Source organism: Neofelis nebulosa, chromosome 10 (assembly GCF_028018385.1).
Source record: "Neofelis nebulosa isolate mNeoNeb1 chromosome 10, mNeoNeb1.pri, whole genome shotgun sequence".
NCBI lineage: Eukaryota > Metazoa > Chordata > Mammalia > Carnivora > Felidae > Neofelis > Neofelis nebulosa.
The window spans coordinates 69,729,796-69,752,704 of NC_080791.1; the positions used below are offsets into that span (position 1 = coordinate 69,729,796).

The 22,909-nt window shown below is 39.1% G+C and overlaps 2 protein-coding genes across 19 annotated transcripts in view; one reads left to right on the forward strand and one right to left on the reverse strand.

Moving 5' to 3' along the window:
• The window catches only part of BMAL1 (basic helix-loop-helix ARNT like 1), a 106,072-nt gene extending 99,337 nt beyond the window's left edge, over nucleotides 1-6,735 (forward strand). For all 12 annotated transcript variants that reach the window (XM_058688291.1, XM_058688289.1, XM_058688292.1 and 9 more), the window contains 3 exons: nucleotides 1,568-1,661; nucleotides 5,281-5,383; nucleotides 6,065-6,735. In XM_058688291.1, the coding sequence (XP_058544274.1) occupies nucleotides 1,568-1,661; nucleotides 5,281-5,383; nucleotides 6,065-6,225 (358 nt within the window). In that variant the 3' untranslated portion in view covers nucleotides 6,226-6,735. The remainder of the gene's footprint in view (nucleotides 1-1,567; nucleotides 1,662-5,280; nucleotides 5,384-6,064) is intronic.
• A 703-nt stretch (nucleotides 6,736-7,438) lies between these two features.
• BTBD10 (BTB domain containing 10) overlaps nucleotides 7,439-22,909 on the reverse strand; it is an 87,496-nt gene continuing 72,025 nt past the window's right edge. For all 7 annotated transcript variants that reach the window (XM_058688304.1, XM_058688303.1, XM_058688307.1 and 4 more), the window contains 3 exons: nucleotides 13,650-13,847; nucleotides 11,110-11,220; nucleotides 7,439-8,544 (listed from right to left, as the gene is read on the reverse strand). In XM_058688304.1, coding sequence (XP_058544287.1) covers nucleotides 8,234-8,544; nucleotides 11,110-11,220; nucleotides 13,650-13,847 — 620 coding nt within the window. In that variant the 3' untranslated portion in view covers nucleotides 7,439-8,233. The remainder of the gene's footprint in view (nucleotides 8,545-11,109; nucleotides 11,221-13,649; nucleotides 13,848-22,909) is intronic.

Genomic DNA, 22,909 nt, shown 5'->3' on the forward strand with positions numbered 1-22,909 from the left:
AACCACCCAAGAACAGTAGAAAACAGTCCTTGACGTCAAGGATCTTATAATCTTTGAGAAGTCTGTTTTCTTTATGATCACACAAAAAAGGGAGAGTGCATGAGCTGAAGCAGGGAAGGGAGATTGCTAAGAATCCTAATAAATAATGCTAAGAAGTTTAGACAGGGAAAAAAAAAAATTGTAAGAGCCCATTCATTGTAGGAGGCTGAGCAGATGTCCAAAGTGTTGTGCTAATCATTATGGAAAGTTAGACTGGAATAGGAAGAGACGAAGGTGAGCATTAGTAAGTTTGGTAAGCTTACTAAGTTTTCAGTAAGCAATTAGTACCCATCTGTGTGTTCTAAGGGTGCATGGTATATAGCTGTAACCTACCTTTGAGGAGCTTATGATCCAGGAGAGAGAAAGCTTATTCACTCCCAGCTCTACAGAACGGGGCAATACAGGCCAATGGCCAGAAGGCTACTAGGCAGTGGAGGGAGGGGTACTTGGGTAACCCGCAAGTTGCATTCATCCACGTAGAAGCTAAAGGCCTGGTGGTCACACAGCAGCCACCATACTCGAGCTTCACCGCTAGGCCATGGCTTCCTTTCCTGAGGTCCTTGAGCCTGGTGAGCATATATGTGGATTTACAGTTCTAAGACTTCTTCTCTCTGTTAATCTACTATACTGAGAAACATACTAGCTGAGAGGACTCGGACCCCTTTTTCATCACCTGTTGCTTTAGAAGGCGGTGGGGACAGCTGCTGCTGCCGCCACCACTACTGCAAGGCTACTTTCTAGGTGTGGCTGAACCACCCTGGCACATTCCATTTCCTTAGAATATTCACTAGATAAAAAGTATTTGTAGGGAAGAGGGTAAGTCACTTGCTGTGGGTTCTAGTCCATGGTATGCAAAAAGCTACAGGGGGAACTTCTAAGGCCCCCTCCAACTCTGAGATCTGGATACTGTAAGAAATGAAACTGGCCACTCGCCTGAAACTCAACCACCTGAAATGCAAACCCTAATCCGAGGGCTTTGTCAGGGAGATGCTAGGCTCCAGGGTCTGCATTCTAGATCAGGGCCTGTGGGATAAATGCAGCTTCTCGCCTGTTTTTGTATATATCATGTTTTACATGTTTGCTTCTTTGCGAGAGAGAGCTTGTGGGTGCGCCCACAAGTGGGGGAGGAGCAGAGAGAGAATGAGAGAGAGAATCCCAAGCAGGCTGCACACTGTCGGCACGTGGGGCTCCAGCTCACAACCATGAGATCATGACCTGAGTCGAAATCAAGAGCCAGACGCTTAACCGACTGAGCCACCCAGGCGCCCTAAATATAATTTTATTGGAACACAGCTACACTCACTCATTTCCATATGGTCTATGGTTGCTTTCAAGCTACAATGGCAGAAGTGGATAATTGTGACCAAGACCATATGTCCTACAGAGCCTAGAATAGTTAGTTTGTTCCTTTATAGGAAAAGTTTGCCAATCCCTATTCTGGGTCTTCATCCTTCTCCTTACCCCCACCCCTCACACACCACTGAAGAAAATGAAAGACGAAATAACTAACTCCTCTTTTCTCTGACAGAATAAGAGGGTCATCGCCTTCCAGTTGTGGCTCCAGCCCATTAAATATCACAAGTACACCTCCCCCTGATGCCTCTTCTCCAGGAGGCAAAAAGGTAAGGCTGATGACTCTCAGACTAAGGCCCTTCTTGATCTGGAGAGCCTCTTCCCACGTTGAAATACTGGGGGTGGGAGTAAATAATTAGTGATGGTTGCTGAAACAACGTGGACGCTCTTTTCCTTTTAAGTAAATGCATCTATAGGAGTTGAGGTAGAATGCATACCGGTGGAGTTAGGGGGGCTTGCTGACATCCTTAGAGGATTTATTTCATGTGAATGCAGGAAGGCAGAAAGGATGTTCTAAGGAATGGGGAGGCCACCACACTGAGGGAGTATTTCAAGAGCTCCCATGAAGAAAGCATCAGTGAGTGCCTTGCACCGAAAACTATCTAGTTCTTTACCAAGAACTGTCAAGGGAGAAAAATATCCTCAGTGTCCAGTGCAGGCACTGGAAATAGGAATACTACCAGAAGCAACTTTGGTGCTGTGGAAGCCAAACCATGCCTTTGCAGCTGCAGAATACCTGGGGGATCTGCTACCTGGGTTTCCTGTGATGTGACAGCACAAGAATTTTATGTCACCAGCCCTCATGAAGAGTTGGCTAGAAGACTGCACTATAAATAGGCTTAGAAACCACTCTTTTGTTTCCATCTTTGCCAGATAATTTACAAGTGTAGGGGCCATCTTAACTAAATCATACATGCATTTATAGTGCCTGATGTCAACATAGATTAGGATAATCCAAGGGCCAGCATCTTTGGACATAGATCATCCTTCTCCTATCTCCCAAAACATACAGAGAGGAAGAATATTAGTAATTTACACAGACAGGACTCCTAGAACACAAATTGTGTCAAGCGCAGGACATGGGTTTTCAAAACTGCATTCCTCAGAGGCTCGGGTTACCAGGAGCTGTGGTGCTGGCAGGTGGGATGGGGCAAGGGCAGTGGGGGAATGGAGAGGGTAAGGGTAAGGTCGGGACTCTTGCTTCTACCAGGGCAGCTTTATTTTATACATGAATCTTCTGTAAAAATTTCTATCTGAAAATAAGTTTCCAAACCCGATAAAGGTTTGAAAGTCAATTAACGGGTAAGAGTGGTCAATGAAAAACGCGAGCTTGAAGCCTGGCTTTGCCATGTGCTAGCTATGTGCCCTTGTATAATTATTTAGTCCTAGTTCTTGTTTTTTATTGTTTTATAACGAGGCTACTATAGGTTAGGACAGCCGGCATCTTTGCACATTAAGCCCTGTTATAAGGTAATATATGTGAAAATTCCTGGCCTTTGTTAGACTCAGAAAATAGCACCAGTGGATAAAGCCTAGGCTTGGCACATCCTCAATCCCTGCTTGCAGGTTTTGCTCTTAGGTCTGTTCTATCCCAAGATCCTCCATCCATATTGGGTCCAGCATCTCCTTAGGGTGGGCTCCCCTTCTCTGCTTCTCACTTCAACTTTTAGACCTTTGACTTCCTGGTATTACCAAGAATCCCGCTACTCTGTTTTGAAAGGTTATCACTCCAGTAGAGTGCTTAAATATTACTCAGGGAACTTACACATTTTCTCATCTTAGTCTAACAACCGTACAGGTGACAAAATCTAAGTTCCCAAATATTAAATGCTGGGCTAATCATTTAACAAGTATAGGCCAAAACTTAAATTCAGGTCTCGACTGTTGATTGTTTTCACACCAACAACTGCAGAGATCCAGAAGTGTACTCTACATCACAATGCCCCAAGTATTTTTGAGGCATTTACGGAATTTTTTTTGGGGGGGGGGGGGCTTATAAAAATGGGAAGAAATTCTGAATAGGAGTCCTCAGCAACAGGACTTATAAGAGCAGCTTAAACAAGATGGAGTTAGAAATGACAGCAGCATTGTGCCAAAGCCATGAGAGTAAAGGTGGCCCCAGGCTTCCAGCCCTTCCCAGTCACTTTCAAATTGGGCAGGTCCAAAAATGAGCCATTCAGTTTGACAACTAGTTCATTCAGAGTCAAGCTTAAAAAGTGAGGCTCTAAGTGAACCTCCTAGGTCCAGGGAGAGTCTGGACATCCAGAGGCATAAGGTAGGTTCAGATAAAGTGGCAGCTCCCCTAAATATCATCTGCAGTCTTTTTTTTTTTTTTTTTTTTTTTTTTTTTGGAGGGCAGGGGAGGGGTGTTGAGGGGGGAAGGACCTTATTAGGGGTCTCCCAAGGCCAAAACTATTTTCATAATGTAAAACTTTTTTTTCTCCCACTGTTAATACAGGAACTGACAGCGCAAAAGCAGTGTCGGGTAAAACTGGTGCTTTTGCAAAAATCACGGCAGTGGCACCAAACTGTACTAGTAGTCATTGTATTCTTCACCACCATCAACTCACAAAAAAATAAATTTTCAAGCCAGTTTTAGAATGTCCTTAATAAGCAGTAAAAATACCGCATAAAATCCTTGAGTCAATGTTTTCATACTGATACAACTGGGGAATGTGCATGAACTATGTACTGCCCTGGTTGCCTCAAAGGAAAGCACTTGCATGACCAAGTTATGAGCTAAACAAATTGTTTTTGTCATAGCATATGCCATTTTTACTACTGCAAACTGCGGTTATTCAGACTTGAGTATTTAGAGACATTTTCTTGAAAATGTACGTGAGTGCAAGGAAAACAACTGACAGTGTTTGTTGCCAGTGAGAAAATTTTAGCTTTCAAGCAAAGATTAGAGTTTTTGGAAAACTTGTATCTGCTACTTTGAGCTCACCAGTTTCCCGGAATTTAAAAGGTCTTTCTGCTGATAGAGGTAATATTAAGGATGGTGATGTTTTGATGTATGGTGAAATGTGTCAATATTTAGATCTGCCTGACTCAGCCAGTATTTTCCAAATGACCAACGCAAAATTATCCAAAGGTACACCGATGCATTTTTATATACTAGAGTACAAGAATTTCACCGATAAGGTTTCAGATTCCGCGTTGTACCTAATCTTTAAGAAACTTCCACCTGAGTCTTGATATAGAATCATCAGAATACCAAAGTTATTTGAAAAGACTATTCAAATATACCTCCCTTTTCCACCAAACAACATCTAAACAGGAGAAGAAAATGAGAATCCAGTTAAATCCAGTTAAGCCAGACATTTGATTTTAAAAAAAAAAAAAGGACATTTCTGAACTTTTGTTGTTTTAAAAAAGCTATTTTTCATTAAAATGCTATTCAGGTTAACATATAATAGGTTTATTAATTTTAAAAATTTTTAGTTGTAACTTCGCATATAGGAAATATTGATAAATACAGCATACATAAACATATGGTCTTTGGAGTTTTCAATTTGTAATGCCACCTACTGGCAAGACTCGCAATCACTGCCTCCTTGGAAATCTAATCAGCTGCTGAGGTTTTAGTCCTTGGCCTTCAAGAATCATGTGAATAGTGTGATCCAAGGTAAACAAATGCTCTAGGGATTTTACTCGGTCTTTAAATTGCCTGTGTGGGCTGAATCATCCAGAGAAAATAATTTGGGGGAGAGGTTTATCTTACTGTGACCATTCCTAATACCTTCCTGTTTGAAATCCTCGAATAGGAAACTGAACATTTCCCCCCCCTACCTTTCTCTTTTCAACATGCTTCGTTTTCTTGATGATCTTGAGTCCAATACTGATTAAAACTGTTAGTGATACAAAAACTTCACTTTTTGTTCATAGATTTTAAATGGAGGGACTCCAGACATTCCTTCCAGTGGCCTACTACCAGGGCAGGCTCAGGAAAACCCAGGTTATCCATATTCTGATAGTTCTTCTATTCTTGGTAAGTAGCATTATTACTCGTTTCCACTGTCAGAAGCTTGCACACAACATCTGGCATGAAGTCAATTTTAAGAAATGAATAAAACACACTAGTTCTAAACTAGTTTAAAATTTGTTTAAATCTTTACTTCAAAGTTCAGTTTAGTGGTTGAGTTCAGGTGGAGATTCCAGGTTTGTCCCTGGAAGTCAAAAGGAGACTCCAGCAGCCTAGAGACAGCCATTTTCCCATGTGGGCCAGAAATCTTCAGTGGGAGAGCTGCTGAAGGTTCAGAGATAAAGCCTGGAAGGATGATCAATAAGCATTTCAGAGGGTATTAAAAGTCATGAAGTGATAGTTTGTTTCTCCCATCTCACCCATCTTTTTCTCCATTTGTCTTTCCATATCTTTTTTTTCCTAAATCCCTACCTTCCTATTTGTCTTTCCTTCTGTATCTCCCTCCTTGTAACTGGTTATGTCAGAATATTAAAATGAGGTCAACTCCAATGCTTTTTATCTTTATTGCATTTTCAGCACTTTGTTTCTAAAAAGTTGGTTATTCTGAGACACAGCGAAAAAAAAAAAAAAAAAAGGCAACGCAGCCCCAACGCAGTCTTTCTCACCATTCTCCCCTTACTGTTATGTACTACTAATATTAAACATGCTTTGGGATTATGACTGACCAGTCTTCCTCTTCTCCCACAGGTGAGAACCCTCACATAGGCATAGACATGATAGAAAACGACCAAGGCTCAAGCAGTCCCAGCAATGATGAAGCAGCAATGGCCGTCATAATGAGTCTCTTGGAAGCAGATGCTGGGCTGGGAGGTCCTGTTGACTTCAGTGACTTGCCATGGCCGCTGTAAACACTACATGTTGCTTTGGCAACAGCTACAGTATCAAAGTGCATTACTGGTGGAGTTTTACAGTCTGTGAAGCTTACTGGATAAGGAGAGAACAGCTTTTATGTACTGTCCTCATAAAAGCCACCTCAGAGCCATTGATACAAGTCAATCTTACTATGTGTAACTTCAGACAAAGTGGAACTAAGCCTGCTCCAGTGTTTTCTCATCATTGATTATTGGGCTAGCTGTGGATAGCTTGCATTAATTGTATATTTTGGATTCTGTTTGTGTTGAATTTTTTAATCATCGTGCACAGAAGCATCATTGGTAGCTTTTATATGCAAATGGTCATTTCAGATGTATGGTGTTTTTACACTACAAAGAAGTCCCCCATGTGGATATTTCTTATACTAATTGTATCATAAAGCTGTTTATTCTTCCTTGTAAGAATCCTTTACTATAAATATGGGTTAAAGTATAATGTATTAGACAGTTAAATATTTTTAATAAATGTTTCCCTTGTTCTATAAATACTGTTTGTGCTACAGGGCTGGATCAACTTTCTACAGTGGGTGTTTAAGGACAAGCCACACCCATAACATTTACAGTGCCTTTCTGGCCTTCGTAACAAACGTAGGACTTACAGAATTTCCCTGTGTTAATAGCTTAGCTATACTGTTAAAATAATTCCTCCCCAAATAGTTGGCAGTTTTATGTGAGTACAATGTTACTGCTTAAACACATATTTCAAATCCTATGAAATTACAGATTCAAGAGTAGGTGTAGCAAATGGGCTTATTTCCTACAACTCCTCTCATGTTTGTATAGCTTCACACAGTAAGTTACCCCTGACCCAAAGCATTTTTGCTTCCTTTGTGAATTGGGCCACAGAGTATTTTTTTCAAAAGAATTTGCACAAATAGTTTGCTAAGAGGAACAGCACAGTATAACGGACAAAGCACCAAACCAGTGTCAGAAATTGTCTCCGAAACCTAAGGTTCTCCTATAACCTAGTAAAGCCATCACTCTTGATGTTAGATTTGACTAGAAAATGTTCTTTTTTTTTTTTTTTTTTTTTTTTTTTTTTTTTAGCTCAAACACTGCTTCGGATTTAATAGGGAATCTAAGTGCTTCATCGCACATCAACCAAACTGGAGGTCCATGAGCTACCACTAAGACAGGAAATCTATGAGACTAAGGGATCTGGTCAAGATGGTTATAAACTTGAGAAACATTAAAACAATGGAATTTTATTTTGATGAAAAACTCGAGTTTACAATCATTTAGTAAATGAAGAGCAAACACTTCATTTTCCTATCCCATAACTCTTAAGAAAAAAAAATTAGTAAATAAATATCTGAACAGATAAAGGGTAAGGCAGACTGGATGTTCACACTTCCTGCATGTGACTCACTGTAAAAGGGCAAGAACAGCACTGGAGAGAAGATAGATAGGGGCATTGAATCTCATCCTAATCATTCAAATAAGCCCAATGATAAATACTCATTTTTTTTTTTTGCTCATCATGGGCAGCAAACTATACACATTTTACTGAAGGAATACTTTGATAGAAGCACTTATTTCAGTTATATTGTGCATCACAACTATAAAAATGGCTTGAACAGTTCCATTTAACCACCATTTATAAAGTGCAACTATGTAATATTCTACATTTTACCTGGGGTGTGATGAGTATCAATCTAAGCTGAAAAGACCCCAGCTGCCAATTTTCACCACTTCTGAAAATATCTAGATGTGTGAAAAAGGACAGTCCCCCATACAAAGAACCAATTTCACAAACCTACTGGTAAACAAATACATTTATATAACTGGAACCTCAGGATGCTAGAGTTGTACTCATTTAAAAAACCATTCAGCTACCTTTGGTCTTTAAAAAAGCCTCCACTGCAATATCCTAAACATTGTTATGTGCATCTCACGATGAAGAGCGTGGCCTTGTAGTGCAGAATGAGGAGAGCGCAACGTCACCGTGAAGGGTAGCATGCGATGGTTTCAAGGAACATCAGCATCACAGCATTGGATTCTGTGCATCAGGATCGAGGTCATTGTTGCCAGAAGGAGGGTGCATCGGGAGAATATCCAGCTCGTCTACTTGTGGAGTCGGGTGCATGACTACCAGCTGGTCCTGGGGAATGTCTGCGGCAGCTGCTGCAAGGTTGGTGATAGATTTGCTCTTTACACACTGAAAGTCTACATGCCGACTCTTTCCTTCTTCCTTCTCCCAAGACATTCGAATAAAGGGTCTTTGGACATAGTTGTAAATCACTTCTGGGCGGCCCCCAGGCCTTTTCTTTACTTTTTCTTTGTAGGTAGGATAACCTGGAGGAGACAAAAATTTTAAAAACTGAGGATACACACACACACACACACACACACACACACACACACACCCCTGTACACTTCTCGCGAAAGTTAGCCTACAGAGGGCTTTTCTGCCGTAGTTCCTGAACAAACAGAAATTAAAGAAGGGAAACCAATATTCTATCTCCTTAGTCATCAGTTCAACAGCCAGAAACTGAAACCCTACAGATACAATTCATACAGGTTTCTCCCATCCTCTCCACTCAATACACCAACCACCAGAAAAACATTCATAAAGTAAAAGCATGGAGGGGATAGGTCCCAAATACAATGGCATGTAATGGAGTGCATTTTGGGCTCTACCTGTGTGTCCTTAACATTGCTGAACCTTTCCCTTCACAGGATTATCTTGCCTCAAGGCCTGCAATTTATTGCCACATTAGCCTTCTAATTTCCTTAAACCTAAATCTCCTCTTTATATTGCTTTGAGTTTTTTGTTGTTGATGTTGTTGTTAAAAGATAAAGAGCCATAGAGCTCTCCAGCTTCACTGGTTCTAAGTACACTTCTGCACATAGGTCAGCAAAGACACTTCTAGTTTGGGAAAAGTTTCAGTCATTTACCAGGAAGGTAATTTTTCCAAAAACATACACTTCTTAGAAGCTATTGTAAGTCCCCTCCTTCTCTCCTACTAGCAAGAATTGCTAGTTTAGACCAGGGACTGGCAAACATTTTCTGTAAAGGGCCGGACAGTAAATATTTCAGGCTCATTTTAGCTTGGATTTCAACTACTCATCTATGCCACTATAAAGTGAAATCAGCCACAGAAATATGTAAACGGATGAGCATGCCTATGTTCCAATAAAAAACTTTATAAAGAACAGACAATGGAAGGAAAAACAACAGGCAATGGGCAAGATTAAGCTCATGGGCCACAGACCATATCAGAATCAGGAAAAACTAGGGAGAACCTGGGTAGCTCAGTCGATTAAGCATCCAACTCTTGACTTCAGCCCAGGTCATGACCTCATGGTTCAAGAGTTTGAGCCCCAATCGGGGTCCGTGCTGATAGTGCGGGACCTGCTTGTGATTCTCGTCTCCCTCTCTCTCTCTCTGCCCTTCCCCTGCTCATGCTCGCTCTCTCTTTAGCTAAATAAATAAATAAATTTTTACATCAGAAAAAACTAGAAAAACCTCATACACTAGGGTCTCTATAATTATTGCATAAAGGATGTATGTAGGCATCACTGGTAGCTAGTATATTTAGCCATGTATGGAATGTGCACGTATGTGGCTCAGGGGCAAGCAGGGCTAAAAACGTTTTCAAGACCTTCTGCAGGATGTCGTTTCACACTCCCAATCAATTACCATTTGAAGGGCAGCTCTAGAGTTCAGAAAGGTCTCCAGATCTATTCCTTTGTCCTTGATTCCTCTTAGACTATTAGAAAGTCTTTTAAATTCCTTCTCACCATATTTCAATCTGTCCTCCACACAGTCACCACACTGACACAAGTGTAATATTACAGCCTTGCTTAAAAACTACCAATGGTTGGGGCCCCTGGGTGGCTCAGTTAGTTGAGCATCCAACTTCGGCTCAGGTCATGATCTCACGGTTCGTGGGTTCGAGCCCCGCATCAGGCTCTGTGCTGACAGCTTGCTCAGAGCCTGCAGCCTGCTTCGGATTCTGTGTCTCGCTCTCTCTATGCCTCTCCCCCACTCATGCTCTCTCAAAAATAAATAAATGTTAAAATAACCCTACCAATGGTTTCCTCATGCTTCAAGGGAAAGTCCATAGTCCTTAGCATAGTATGTAAGGCTTTTTTACAACTACTTGTCATCAGGCTTCAGCTCAAGTATGTCTGCCTTAGGGAGGCCTTCCTCAACCTCCTAATCTACAGTAGCTTCCAGGTGCCTTCTTTCTAGCTTTGAAATCAAACAGCTAAATTCCACTATTTACAAAATGACAGAGAACAACACACACTGGTGAAGCAAATGTGTGAGCAATTCCACTGTTTTTAAGCCCAAAGTCTCCTCCCCTTCCTGCAAACACCCTATTTTTGGTTGTTCTTTCCCATATTTAAGAAGATGAAATAAGTTTGAAATTTGTATTTAATGTGAAAATAAGTTAACTATTATTATACCTTAAGAACCAGTAAGTTACTAATATGCTTTTACATCCATTTTCAGAAAGTGGTTTTTAGTTCTGTTCGGCTTTGAGGAGCTCCAATGATCATGACTGGGCAAAGAGCTCTGCCAATCTTATGGGAACATGTACATGTGTGCCCAAACATACTATATGGGCTCAAAAATCATCAAGGTGACCTATGGCAGAAAAGATAAATTCATCTCTCTATATTGTTAGGGGATCTTACGGAATAAATAATTTCTAATGGCTTTCTATCTTCTCAGATAAAGGAAGCTAACATTTGTTATTTATAGGTCTACTGCATGAGCATTCATCTAGTAATCACTTGAGTTCTTCTCAAAGTATGTATTTCTCAAACTATACTCCAAATGGGATTCAATTTTTAGCCCTTTTTTTTTTTTTTAAAGAAAATTAATAGAAAATAATGAAAATGTCTTACCTTCTATTCCCAATCTAATCTTCTTAAGACCTCTTTCCTTCAAAACTGATTTGGCCACATCTCTGTTTTCAATGTACTTGAAAAATCTATATAATTTTGTGCTATAAATAACTGGAAACACAAAAAACACCGAAATATTTTCTTAATAAAAATCAAAGTACTTGGAGATAAAATTATCTCCATCTTCAAAGGGGCCTGACAACCCTATAAGCCCAAATCATGGATGCAGTGATGCGGAAGGGTGACTAGCCAACATGACAGGACAATTCAGTACAGTTAATGAATAAGCAAATGTCTACTTAAGTTGAAACCAGAAAAGCTTTAATAACCAATCAGGTAACCCAATCCATAGGAAGAATCTCCTTCTGAAAGATTTATCATATACAAACTTACTAGAATGGGATCTGCCCCAATTTCTTCAAATAAGAGAACCAAAAGATAGCAATATCACATCATTATCAAGCAGCCCAACTCAAGGACTTTGCTGTAATGCCTATAAGGCCTTGTCTGGGAAGGGGAAAAACTGCCTCGTCAGAAACTATAAAATGGATACATCTTATATTTCACGGATTGAGCAACTATTAATAATTCCCCAAAAAGGCAAAGACCCTCCCCACAAACTGTTTCCAATTCAGGCGAACAGCCCCATTTACTACTGATGTTAAAAAATGGCAGATTCGAGCATGTTCTGCCTAGGTTAGTCTGTTTAGAGCAAACTGGCTTTGCAAAGGACAGACATTCCACTGACAACATGTTGAGTCTTCCAAATGTGCTGGGAACTTCAGGGAGTTAGAGTGATGGACCTTCCTCGCCTTCTCTCTTTCAGGTGGAGTTATCTCCCTTAAAAGGTGAACTGCAAAGGTTTTTTCAAAAAAAGAAAAACACACTCACAAACCAAACATGCTGGTTTAAGAGCCAATAAAAGGAAAATACGTATATAGATGCTACTCATGGGGTAAATTTGTGATTTACATCCTTAAGATTACTGGTATTTTAAAACAAAAATTTGCTGACATCTCAGAATGAATGGTGTATGTCACATTTAGGAAAATCACGCTGAAGAGGCTGTGTTTCCTCAAATCAATCTTCTTTAGTTTGGAACATCTTAGCACAAAATGAAATATATTTAAGCAAATTAAGTAAAAATGTTTTCAGTCCTCTTTAAGCTTCCAAGCTGAAGATGAAAAACATGAAAACAAACCAAAGAACACGGACATGGAAAGTTCAACAACTCAGAGGGAAAAGCCAGGTCAACCATAGTTCTTCTATCACTATCATGTCATTTCTATGTTCTATAGCTGGCTCTATACTTTCTAGTATATCTCTTTTAATCTTTGTTAGCCTTTCATTTTTCCTGTGTTTTGCTCAACTTGTTATTCCACATTTTATTACAGAAAACTGTCAGAAAACAAGCTAGGAATGAGGAAACACAACAGAAATGGCTGTTACTACAACTGTCCAGAGAAGAATCACAACACTAAGTGTATCATACAAAGGGAGCATCTCAATGTAAACTCTGAAAAGAGCTTCTATAACTTATGTTAAAATAATCTTTTGAATATCTTCAAAAAGAATACCACTTGGGGACTGTTTTGTTTTTAGACAAGGATAAGTAAAACGAAAAAATCAGAGACTAAGGCATTCTGTAAGTTTCTATATTCCTGTATTTTCACTTAAACCCTAATCTTTACCAAGTCAACATAGACTGGAGTACAGAACAAGGTGCTGGGTTCTTTTATCTAGTTCCTCAAATCATTCTTTTAGCTCTAGATAGAGCTAGATAGAGCTCAAACCTATAAAACTGCTCAAAAATATTATATTGGGTTCATCAAGAAAAGTAATATAAATTTTCTAACAACAAAAAAATCAAAAGGCTCATATCAGGGAAAGTTTAAAAGTCTATTAAGGAAAAAGTCATTGTTAATGCTCAAGATAAGCTGTTTTGGTCAGAAATACCTAACTATAGTTCCACAAAGCTTTCTGAAGGATCATTATATCCTCCAGAACACATATATGATACTAAAAAGGGAGTATCTTAGAACTTAAAATCACCCTAGAAATCAATGAGTTGAAGCTTCTCATTTTATATATGAATAAAAATTAATCTAAAAAAATCAGCTGATTTTTTTATAATCTACTAACTCCAAGATCTACTTCTGTAGAAGGCTTCTTTCTAAATGCAAAGAAAAAAAATCCATCAAGATCCAGATACTCAATAAAGGGCAAACCATTTCTGTGCATGACAGGCATTTTCTAAAGGGCCACAGAGTAAATACTTTGGGCTTTGTGAGCCATGCGGTCTCTGTTGCAACTACTCAACTCTGCCACTGTAGCGCAAAAGCAGCAAAAGACAATACATAAAACTATTCATAAAAACAAGCAATAGGCTGGATTTTGGCCCACAGCCCATGGTTTGATGACCTGGTGTAGGTAAGAATTCAATGTACTTTCTTTATAAAAACTGTCCTTTGATCAGTATTATAAGATACAGAGAGAATCTATGATGACTCAAGAGAGAGAAAACATGCCACAACACTTACTTTGTGAATACTCTTCTCCCATCTGTGGTGGATACTCTTCATCCCAATCAACTACATCATCATCTGTAAGCACTACTATGTGGCATTCTCGCTCCCCACTCTGGGCACTAGCTACCATGAGAGGCAGGATCATTTCTTCCAGATAAAATTCAAACTGTCTACGAGCACCATCATTTGATAACTCATGCATTAGGGCACCTGAAACGAAACCCACAAAAATACCTTGATTTTTTTGATGACTGACGAGTAAAAGAAGAGCAGGAGGAATACACACACACAACATCCAACCCTACAGACAAAATAATAGTGGTTATTATTTTGTCAAAACTTTTCCTAGGGGCCCTCTGGGTGGCTCATTTGGTTAAGTATCCGACTTCAGCTCAGGTCAGGATCTCACAGTTTGTGGGTTAAAGCCCTGCACCGGGCTCTGTGCTGATAGCTCAGGGACTGCAGCCTGCTTTGGATTCAGTGTGTCCTTCTCTCTCTGCCCCTCCCCTGCTTGTGCTCTGCCTCTCTCTCGCTCTCAAAAATAAACAAACATTAAAAAAAAAACTTGGGGGGCGCTTGAGTGGCTCAGTCGGTTAAGCGTCCAACTTGGGCTCAGGTTATGATTTCACAGTTCGTGAGTTTGAGCTCCACATTGGGCTCTGTGCTGACAGCTTCGGATTCTGTGTCCCCCCTCTCTCTCTGCCCCTCCCCTAGTCACACTCTGTCTGTCTTTCTCTCAAAAATAAATCTTTAAAAAAAAAAAATCCTAGGAAGAGATGTTATGGAACTAACTGTAGGATCTTACAGCAAGAAGGGCCAATTAAAAGTATCTAACACAAGCTCCATTTTATACTTCATAAGTGATCTGCCCAAGGTTATAAAACTAATTTGCAAAATCAGAATTAAATCCCCCAACCCCTCCCTAGCCCAGGGTAGTTTTTACTATATCATGTTGTCTTCTATCAATATATGCAATTGTATCTTAGGGTATATCTTAAGGATCTTTTCAGATTGTCCATATGAACTAAAATAGCTCCCACATTCCATCTCCCATGTTTTCTTTCTCAGAAAATTATTCACAAACATTAATATTTCAGTGTAGGCAAAGAAGTGAATTGATTCTGGGATAAGGAAAGCAAAAGGCTAAGTACAGACATAACAAGTAACTTCAATTTCCCAAATACACAGCCACAAACTCACCTGCATTGACCTAATCTTTTTTGTTTTTCTACGTCAATGACAATGTCCTATCTCCTATTTAAGGCACTACTAATTCAGAACTACTGAGAGGCTTAGAGAAGGAATTAGAACTCAATCTAATCTATAGTCTCCGGAGGGAGGGCTTTTTCCCCCCTAAACCATGTTGCTAATTATGTAATAGTTATTAATAATATATAATGATATAACAAATGATTAAATAAAATGTTATTATTTAGCCATGCCTCTCTCTAGGCTGGCTACTTCCCATTATGATTTTTTTTTTTTTTTTGAATTCTCTCTATCACCAAACTGCTAGATATATAGGAAGGCTACTTCCCATTATCATTTCTTTTTAATTCCCTTTATCGTCAAACTCCTAGATATATCAACACATTGATTTTCCTTTAACTTTTGAACCAATTCCAATCTGGCTTCTACACTCAGTACTCCTCAAAACTGCTCTCAATATAGATTCCAAATGACCTGTAGATTGGTGAAAATAATGAACATCTTTAGATCATGCTTTTATTTGAATTCTCAGTTGAATCTCTTATGAGGACCATCACCCTCTTCTTAAAACACTCTCTTTCCTAAGACTCTCCGAAGCCACTATCCCTGTTTTTCTTTCTCCTCTGGATGTTCTTCGATCATCTTTACCAGCTCTTTCTCCTCTAGCTGTTCATTAAATACTGATGTTTCTCAGGACAACTGTCTTTTCTTCTCCTACCTTATGCTGATAATTCCCAAATTTATTCTACTAATTCTCATCTTCTATATTCTAGATGCATTATATTCAACTGCCTTCTGAAAATCTTTACTGGGATGCCACCTCACAAGTACCTCAAACTCAATATATTCAAAAGCGAATTTAATCATATCTGCTTCTCCCTGCACTGTTTTCTTAAACTGGCCACATCATCCCATTCATTTCTCAGAATCATCTCAGAAGAGTGCCGGGCATATAATAGGAACTTAAATATTTGTAGAATAAATAAGTGAATCCCTGATTCCTCTTTCATATCCTAACTCAATTATTCCCCAAGGCTTATCAAGTCTACCTCTTAAATACACCTTGAATGGTGTCATTTCCTTCTCTGGAATACGCTAACTAAAGATAAGTGCAACATCTCTTATGCCTCATGCTTTTTTGCAGTGGGACCTTGACATCTCTTCCCAGGAGGTGGAGTCTAACCCTCCCCTTTAATGTAGGCTGGTTATACTGACTTGCTTTAACCAGGGGAGCATTGCAGAGGTGACAGTGTAGGACTTGTGGTTTTGCTTCGGTCTTGGGGAATGCTCACTTTCCAAATGATTCCCAACCTAACCTAGTGTGCAGGTTTGGAGAAGTCCAAGATGCATGAAGAGGCCACGTGTAGGTACCCTGTTTGACAGTCCTAGCTGAACTCAGTCTTTGAGTCATCCGAGTGCAGGCAGCAGACATGTGAGTGAAGAAGCCTGCAGCCTTCTACGTCACCTCAGCCCTTCAATTATTCATAAGATGAGGACTCAGACATCGTGAAGCAGACAAAAGCCACCTCTACTTGGTCTGAGTTCTTGACCCACAGAATAAAAATGATTGTACTTTATGCTATGTCTGGAATGGTCTGTTGCAGAACAATAATTAACCCGAACACACTCCATCCCCAATGCCCACCCCCAAGTCCAAGTCATCCTTAATTCTCACCAAACTACTATAAAACCTAATCACATTCCCCCAACGTTTGCTTCGGCCCCTGTGTAATTCATCTTCCCCTCAGCAGCCAAATTATGCATCTCCTCTAGTTTGAATCTGTCACGGCTTATACTATCCTTAAAATAAAAGTCCCAGATCCCCAACTTGGTCCATAAAGGTCTGTTACATGAAAAAGGAGATCACACATCAATGTGTACTGTCCTTTAAAAAAATATTTTCTTTAAACACTACATATAGCCCACATAAGTCTTACATATGTATATATACATCATATATATATATATATATATATATATATATATATATATATATATATATATATCTCCCCTACATATAAATTTAGTCTAGCCCGTATTTCTCTCCTGAACTGTAAACATGTATACCCAATGCCCCACTAAGCATTTCCACTTGGATGTCTAGTAAGGGTTTCAAATTTAACATGTCCCAAATCAAGCTTCTAAATTTCTGCTCCCTATGACGTCTCCCCCATCTCACTTAATGGCAACTCCACATTTCAAGTTAAAGTTCTCTTCTGGGGCGCCTGGGTGGCTCAGTTGGTTAAGCGTCTGGCTCTTGACTTTGACTCCGGTCATGATCTCATGGTTTGTGAATTCAAGCCCCACATCAGGCTCTGTGCTGGCAGTATGGAGCCTGCTTGGGATTCTCTCTCTCTCCTTTCCCCCCTACTCTCTCCCTGCCCCTCCCCTGCTCACATCCTCTGTCTCTCTCTCAAAAAAAGAAAAAAAAGTTCTCTTCTCTCTTCCCCATCCCATATTCCGTTAGCTAGCAAATCCCACAACTCTACCATCTAACATGTCCAGAATTAGATCACCTCCCACTGCTTCCACCCTGATTTAAGCCACCACTATCTCTTACTTGAATTATGGCAACAGCGTCCTAATTATCTCTTTGCTTTTACCTTATTTCTCCTTGCAGTCCATTTCCAACACACCAGCAAAGAGTAATCCTTTTAAGCCACAGTCAGATCAGGACTACAGCACCACACAACTCTACATGAAATTCTGTGTGACCAGTGCCCCGTGAAACGGTACAACACGGCAACCTCACAGATCATATCACTCCTCTGTTCAAAACCCTCCAATGGCTTCCCATCTCACTCAGAATAAAAGCCAAAAGATAAAGGCCCTACATGACCTAGGTCCCCACCTAACCTCATCTCCTACTACGAACACTCTAACTTCCTTTACCCCAACTCTTTGCTGCTCTCAAATATGCCAGGCAAGCTGCCTCAACGGTTGCACTCATTGTTAACCTCTGCCTGAAATTAAATTTTCCTTTCCAAGTAAGGCTTCTCTGGCTATTCTATGTCCCTTCCTTACTTCTTCCCCCTCCTCAGCACCTATCACTAACATACCATATGTTACTTGTTTACCTGGTTTATTGTGTATCTTCCCCCAAAAAGTATTAAGTTCCATTAGAACAGGAAGTTTTGCCTGGTTTGTTCATGCTGTATCCCCAGAACTCAGAAGAGAATGGTACAGAATGAACAGTCATCAGATAGTTGTCCAGTTAATAAATTTTGTTTTCTCCCTACTCCTCTGGCCTTATTTCTCACCTCTCACACTCCATCCCTCCACTCTCGCCACACTTCCCTTCTTTCAGTTCGTTAGGTGTGTCATATTCCTTCCAACCTGACAGCCCCTGCAAACACCTTTTCTGCTGCCTGCAACAGTCAGCATCTTATCCTCTTCACCACCCCTTTAGGTGTTAGCTTTAATGTCAAGGAGATGATCTGCCATAGTCCCTTTACCACACACTTCTCATAGCATCTCATTTCTTCACTGCATTTTTCACAGCTTTTTATTACTGGTCGAATGCCTGTCTTCCCCACTAGACTGTAAATGCCATAAAGGCAGGGACAATGTCTTATCCATCACTTCATATTTATATTTATACTCATTCATATTTATTCTCACTCATACTACATGCATGGAACTCCTAGAAAGCTTGATTAAGAAGGGAGGGGATTATAAGTTAAGCAGTAAACTAGAAACGCATAGCTGATACTTAAGAATTAAAGAATTGGAGGGGCGCCTGGGTGGCTCGATCGGTTAAGCGTCCGACTTCGGCTCAGGTCATGATCTCACGGTCCGTGAGTTCGAGCCCCGCGTCGGGCTCTGTGCTGACAGCTCAGAGCCTGAAGCCTGTTTCAGATTCTGTGTCTACCTCTCTCTCTGCCCCTCCCCTGTTCATGCTCTGTCTCTGTCTCAAAAACAAGTAAACGTTAAAAAAAAAAACTTTTTAAAAAAAGAATTAAAGAATTGGAAATCCACACTGCATAGGAAATGTCTGAAGCCATAATGATGAATGGCATCACTTAGAATAAATGTACAGATTCTGTGAGAAAGAAGGTAGCTTAAGACAGAATGCTTGAGAATTACTACATTCAAGAGATATAGGAACAGGGAGCAAGTGAGAGAATAATAAACAGAAGACCTGAAAGAAGGATGTCAAAGAGCCAAAGGAAGAAAGAGTCTAGAAGAAAGGAGTGACTTAACAGTGAAACCTAAAGGAAATGCCTTTAAAGACAGGGATACCAGCCAGAATTATCACTACATTTTGAAACAACGTTCAAAATATTCTAGACAATTAAATAAGATATCTATCTATCTAGGGAGGCAGGGAGGGAGGGAGGGAGGGAGGGAGGGAGGGAGGGAGAAAGAATGAGTGTTATTTAGGGGTACTTAGGTGACTCAGTTGGTTAAGCATCCAACTCTTGATTTTGACTCAGGTCATGATCTCATGGTTTGTGAGCTTGAGCCCCACATTGAGCTCTGCACTACCTCTCTCTGCCCCTCCCTGACACTCATTCTTTCTCAAAATAAATACATATTTAAACAAGAATAAAAAAAAAAAAAATAAAGTGTTATTTACAACAGAGTCAATTATCCACCAAGAATATATAAGAACCAACTGAAAAACTATTAGAAATAAAGAGAATCCTGTTAGATGGCTAAATAAATACAAATGTACAAAATTCAGTAGTTTTCTCATATGTTAGCAGTTAGAAAATTTAAACATATTTTACACACAACAAAAATACAAAATATCAAAAAATAAAGAGCAGAAATAAAAATAAAACTTGGGGCCCCTGGGTGGCTCAGTCAGTTAAGTGTCTGACTTCAGCTCAGGTCATGATCTCGCAGTTTGTGGGTTCGAGCCTGGGTCAGGCTCTGTGCTGACAGCTCACAGCCTGGAGCCTGCTTCGGATTCTGTGTTTCCCTCTCTGCCCCTCCCCCGCTTGTACTCGCGCGTGCGCTCGCTCTCTCTCAAAAATAAGTAAAATGTAAAAAAAAATTTTTTTAAAGAAATAAAAATAAAACTTAGTAAATAGCAGTTGGAGGAGACGGTACAGTAAATATGTTAATTCTTCTAAAACATTAACTTCAAATAATTCCAATGAAAAACTTAAAATATTTTATTTTTTTATTGTTTTTAATGTTTATTTTTGAGACAGAGTGCAAGCAGAGAAGGGGCAAAAACAGAAGGGGGAACACAGAATCCGAAGCAGGCTCCAGGCTCTGAGCTGTCAGCACAGAGCCTGATGCTGCAAGATGGTGACCTGAGCCGAAGTTGGACGCTTAACAGACTGAGCCACCCAGGCGCCCCTTCACTTAAAATATTTTAAATAATTGTTTTTTAATATCTACAACAGACATAGGTCAGATTTGAGTCTGAGGCTGAAGATTACATAGAGAGGAAAAGACTAATGGTACTAGAGAAGATGACAAGAATTGGAATAGGGTCCTAAAAAATGCATGAGGGATAAAATAATTTACTTATTTGGCAAATGTTTATTGAGTCCTTCCTTACCATGTGTCAGGCACTATGGACACAAAGCTGGAAAGGTACAGTCCTTACCCTCAAGTTCAAACTGGTTTAATGCTACAAACTAAAAAAAATAGAGCAAGACAGAGAGAGAGAAAGAACACAGTCACTCTTGTCATTTAGGTGTCTGTTTCCATGACTCCATAACCAGGCTCTACCTCTGATCTCCCTTTCTCAATAGCTTTGATATAACTTTAGTTTTTTAGCCTTTGGCTGCAGTCCCATTGTGTCCTACCTACAGTGTCTTTCTTCTTGGGCCCTCTGAACTGGTGCTTTATTCAAACTTTAAATTTCATTTTCCATACCACTTTTACCCACGGATACTATATTTTCATTTCTTTTAGCCCTGGGCTTTCATTCCTGAGTTCAGCTGTGGTTTTCAAACCCTTATGTGGATTACAGTGTTTGCCTGAGAAGATGGACACTGAAGAAATTTACAGCATAGTTGGGGAGCTACTATTTGCCATAGAGTTCCTTCACTATATGGTAAGTTCTATGACAGAAGATTAAGAAGTCAGTTCCTTCCTGTACTAATCTGAACATACAATTCCTTCTGTCTGGAACATACTTTCTTTTCCCCTTCCTCCAGAAAGTTTCCTTAAGCCTCCACTCCTGAGTTAGGTACGGCTCCTATATTCTCATTTAGTACTCTATTATTTCTCTAACACCATAATATAATTTACTTGTCTGTCTTCCCCACAATACTACAAGCATCATGAAAGCAGGGACTCTGTCTTTTTTTTGTTGCCTTTCATATACCTAATATTTGGTATAAACTATGTGTTCAATAAAAATGCAGAAAATGACTGATAAGCCATTAAATAAGTTGTTATTAAAACATATTTGCTAATGTAATTATTCACAATATACTTCCATGTAAAAATACTACAAAATAGCATGTACAATATGATACAATACTTTTTAAATTTACTTTTATTTCCTAATTTTGCTATCTTTTTTAAAAGGAAACCTTTATATAATACTATGCGTCAAGCACTATTCATTTCATCTTCACAACAACCCTGTGAAATAAGTAATATTATTGTCTCCATTTTAAAGATGAGGGAACTAAGAAACAAAGTTTTAAATAATTTGTCCAAAAAACCCAGGACTCTCTATTCAATAAACATTTAGTACTTGTATGGTTTTAAGTTGAGAGACAGACATCTTAGTGTAAAGTGCCATTCCAGTATACAGTTAAGACACATCTTAGCAGGAAAAAATGCAGTTTTGACTCAAGCCTACACCTACACTATCCTTTTATGTTTTTAAAAGGCCATTTTGTCTCTTCAAATTCTGTATAGTTTTAATAAAGTCTAAGAGAATCTCTACATTTTAAAAAACGTGTATTACAAATACTCTAGAAACAGTTACAAATAATTATTTAAAAGCCAAAAGTCTAGAAAAACCATTTGGCATGTATTTTACATAAAGACTCTTACCTTTAATTCCATAACAAATAAATGAGACTTAACAGTGATGACAAGGTCTATGTCCAAAGGATTACAAAACCAAATCCACATCAATTTTTTATCTGACAGTCACCAAAATTCAACATCTAATTATATGAAATGAAATTAAAAATGTTCCCATGAATAAAAAAACACAAGACGTAAACTAAAAAATCTGTAATTATAATAATGCTCATGGTTTAGTAAAAACATTTTTCAAGATGTGAAAAAACAAACTTTGGTTGTGTTTACACATGTATGCTCTACCTGTCCAACTATCTGACTTTAAACTTTTAAATATCATTTATAGAGAAATGGACTCAGACGTGGACCAGCCACTTTGTCTCAACCTACTGATATTTTTATGGAGACTTTTTAAAGAATTTTTGGCAATAATAAAGTGGTACTTAGGGAAAAACTTAATAAGGCCACATATTTTCAATGAGAGCTTAACTAAGTATGAAAAAAAAATAAGCTATATTAAAGCATACAGTAGGTGCCTTAAATTTCTAAATAATATTTCCATTCCCAGTTTCTAACACACTAAACTTTTGAGAAGGTATGCCAAGCTAGTGTTGAGTTTAGGTTAATCAGGTAAAGATAACCATAAGGCTGAGATTAACAAGGTTATAACCATGCATAGGAAACTTTTTAAATGGCTTTCCACCGTATATAGGATAAAAATATAAGAACATGAGTTTGGATTTAAAGACTTTCCATAATGTGGTCCATTTATTTATTCCCATCTCCTTCTGGTACTGATACAAAGTCTCTGCTCCAACTAGTTGTTTTCAAAATATATCTTTTGCATCTTTATTCCAAAAATTTCAACATTAGAGTCACCTCCCTACTCTACTCTTTCTAAGTTATTCCTATTTATTCTTTACTACCTGCTTCTTCTGAACTCTTTCTCAATCCTTCTAGCCCACAATAACCTCTCCTGAACTTCTTCAACCACTTAACATCCAAGTCAACAACTGAAAATTCTCCTATTCTATTTTAACCTTTCTGTGTATTATCACCTTCCTCACCCCACCCCAGGCATGGCATAACAATGAGAGGGAGGGATGTTGTGGAGG